The 2,852-nt window shown below is 51.8% G+C and overlaps 1 protein-coding gene across 1 annotated transcript in view; it reads right to left on the reverse strand.

The window, feature by feature from the left end:
- Nucleotides 1–321: 321 nt before the first annotated feature.
- KCNG4 (potassium voltage-gated channel, subfamily G, member 4) overlaps nt 322–2,852 on the reverse strand; it is a 14,561-nt gene continuing 12,030 nt past the window's right edge. The window contains exon 4 of the mRNA XM_010850818.1: nt 322–1,092. Within this exon, the coding sequence (XP_010849120.1) occupies nt 322–1,092 (771 nt within the window). The remainder of the gene's footprint in view (nt 1,093–2,852) is intronic.

Raw genomic sequence — 2,852 nt, forward strand, 5'->3', positions numbered from 1 at the left:
GGAATCCAGCCTGGGATGTTGAAGACTGCTGGCAAGGAAGGGAGACAGACCTAACCCAGCGAAATTGGATGTGCTCAGCAAGGGGCAGGGAGAGAGGAAATGGCAAGTGACATGGATAAGGCCAGCCCGGAACACTGTGCCCAGGAGGGTCAAGAATCACCTGACCAAACATCCTTGGCCTTGAGCCCCTCCCAGCTTTGGGGGTGAGCCCCCAAGCTCTACAAACACACTCCTGGAGGATCCAGGCGCTGGTGTTCTCCAGCTCATGTCAGCCGAGGGCCATGCGCTGAAGGTCTGGCATCTTCGGGGGAGGATTTTGAGTTAAATGTATGCGATGGGCAAGGCAGGGCCCTCCAGGCTCAGGTCACTGACGTCCCTCAGGAGTTCGTGTTCGCTGGCCGTGGCCGCGTTCTGCAGGCGGCGGAGGCGGGCCTGCAGCTCCTCCTGCTCCTTCTTGAGCTCCAGGTAGGAGTGCGAGAAGGTGTGGAAGATGGACGTGGCCGGGAAGGCCATGATGAGAATGCCGCTCAGGATGCTGCTGAGGGCCACCATCTGGCCCGGCACACTGCTGGGTACCATGTCTCCATAGCCCACTGTTGTCATGGAGATGACGGCCCACCAATAGGAGGCCGGGATGCTAGTGAACTCCAGGACCCGCCCGGACTCATTCTCAGCCACGTAGACCAGAGGAGAGAAGAGAGTGATGGCCACGCACAGGAAGAGAAGGAGCAGGCCGACCTCGCGCGTGCAGCGGCGCACCGTGAGGCCCAGCGTCTGCAGCCCCAGCGAGTGGCGTGCCAGGCGCATCACGTAGAGGATGCGGAGAGCCCGCAGCACGCGCAGCGCCAGCCCCACCTTCTCCAGGTACGAGCTCCCGCCCGGCCGCTCGCCGTCCTCCTGGGGCTCGTCGGACACGGCGAGGGACACGTAGTAGGGGAAGATGGCCAGGATGTCGATGATGTTCAGGGGCCCTTGGAAGAACTGGCACTTGTTCTGGGCCTGGACAAACCGCAGGCAGAACTCGAGGGAAAACCAGGCCACGCAGACGGTCTCCACGATGAAAATGTAGTAGCATTTCTGCGAGCACTCCCCCTGGAAAGGAGAGGAAACGCAGGGTAGAGAGACGAAGCACCGGAAATGGCAAGAGAACCATGCTGGAAAGCATTTCTAGAGCTCTGTACTGATATTGAGACTGATTTCATATACACAGATTCCATAGGTACAGTCTGTACTAAAAATGTTATGCTGAGTCTATACTAAATATATTTCCTCTATATTTCATATATTAACTACATTATTAATATATGAATACATACTACTACATATTAATATTTAGTAATAATGTATTAATATTTAGAATACATGTTATATTTATATATGTCATAATAGATTGATATAATATATGTGTGCTAAGTCACTTCAGTCATGTCTGACTCTTAGGGACCCTATGTACTATAGCTGACCAGGCTCCTGTGTTCATGGGATTCTCCAGGCAAGAATACTGGAGTGGCTTGCCATGCCCTCCTCCAGGGATCTTCTGGACCCAGGGATTGAACCTGTGTTTCCTGCAACTCCTGAATTGCAGGCAGATTCTTTACTACTGGGCCACCTGAGAAGCCCATTATACTATATATTAAACATTTAAATATATATTCTCTATATATTCTTTGTATAGTATATAGTCTTTATATTCTATCTATCCATCTATCATTAATCTGTATCTCTATATCAATGGAGCTCTGTTTTAGACTCTTAGTCATCCTCCAGAACTCCCTTTTTATTGTAGTTCTCAAGTTGCAGCTGGGCGCATGGCCAGTTAGATCAGAAACCACCTGATCTAGCTTCCCCTGCAGCTAAGTGTGGCCAAATGACCAAGTCCCTACCCACAGAATGTAAATAGAGGTGACGCGCCACACTTCCAGTTCCAGGACTTTAGTGGTGGGTGTGAGTTCTTGCCCTCTTTCTCCTGTTCCTGTGAGCTGGGACTACCCAGCCTGCCCTGCAACCCAGCTTAGAACCAGCAGACTGGACCGATGCTCCAGGAAGGATAAGCATCATCGTGGGAAAAACTTGGGTCTCAGAATGAGAGCGGCCCACTCTCCTTGGCCCCTCTTTGGGTGAGAGAGAAACCAGTGTCTATTGTGTTGAAGGGCTTCCCTGGTGGCTCAGATGGTAAAGAATCTGCCTGCAATGAGGGATACCTGGGTTCGATCCCTGGGTTGGGAAGATCCTCTGGAGGAAGGCATGACAACCTACTCCAGTATTTACCTGGAGAATCCCATGGACAGAGGAGCCTGGAGGGCTACAGTCCATGGGGTCATAAAGAGTCGGACACGACTGAGCGACTAAGCACATTGTGTTGAAAGCCATTCTCTCGTGGAGCCTCTTGTTTACAGCAGCCAACTTTCTCCTTTACCAACATGAGCAGCTCTGTGTACCAGGTGCTGATCTGGTGCTGTCACTTAAGCCCCACAGTGATGCCGTGAGCAGGCTTCACTGACAGTCCAGGAAATGATTCTGAGCACGGAAATAACTTGCCTGAGCCCACATTAGGAGGAGATGGTCTCCCGGAGACTACAGACTATTTTGTAACTTCTTTGCCCATGATCCCTCATTCATTCATCCAACAAAACTCACTGAGGGCGGGCTTGTCTGGTGGCTCAGTGGTAAAGAATCCACCTGCCAATGCAGAGGATGTGGGTTTGATCCCTGGTCCGGGAAGATCCCACATGCAACTGCTGAGCCTGCGCCCTGGAGCCTGTGCTCCACAATTAGAGAAGCCACTGCAATGAGAAGCCTGTGCACCGCAACTATGAATAGAGAGTAGCCCCTACTCGCTGCAGCTGGAGAAA

This window comes from Bison bison, unplaced genomic scaffold, assembly GCF_000754665.1.
Source record: "Bison bison bison isolate TAMUID 2011002044 unplaced genomic scaffold, Bison_UMD1.0 scf7180017864295, whole genome shotgun sequence".
Lineage (NCBI taxonomy): Eukaryota > Metazoa > Chordata > Mammalia > Artiodactyla > Bovidae > Bison > Bison bison.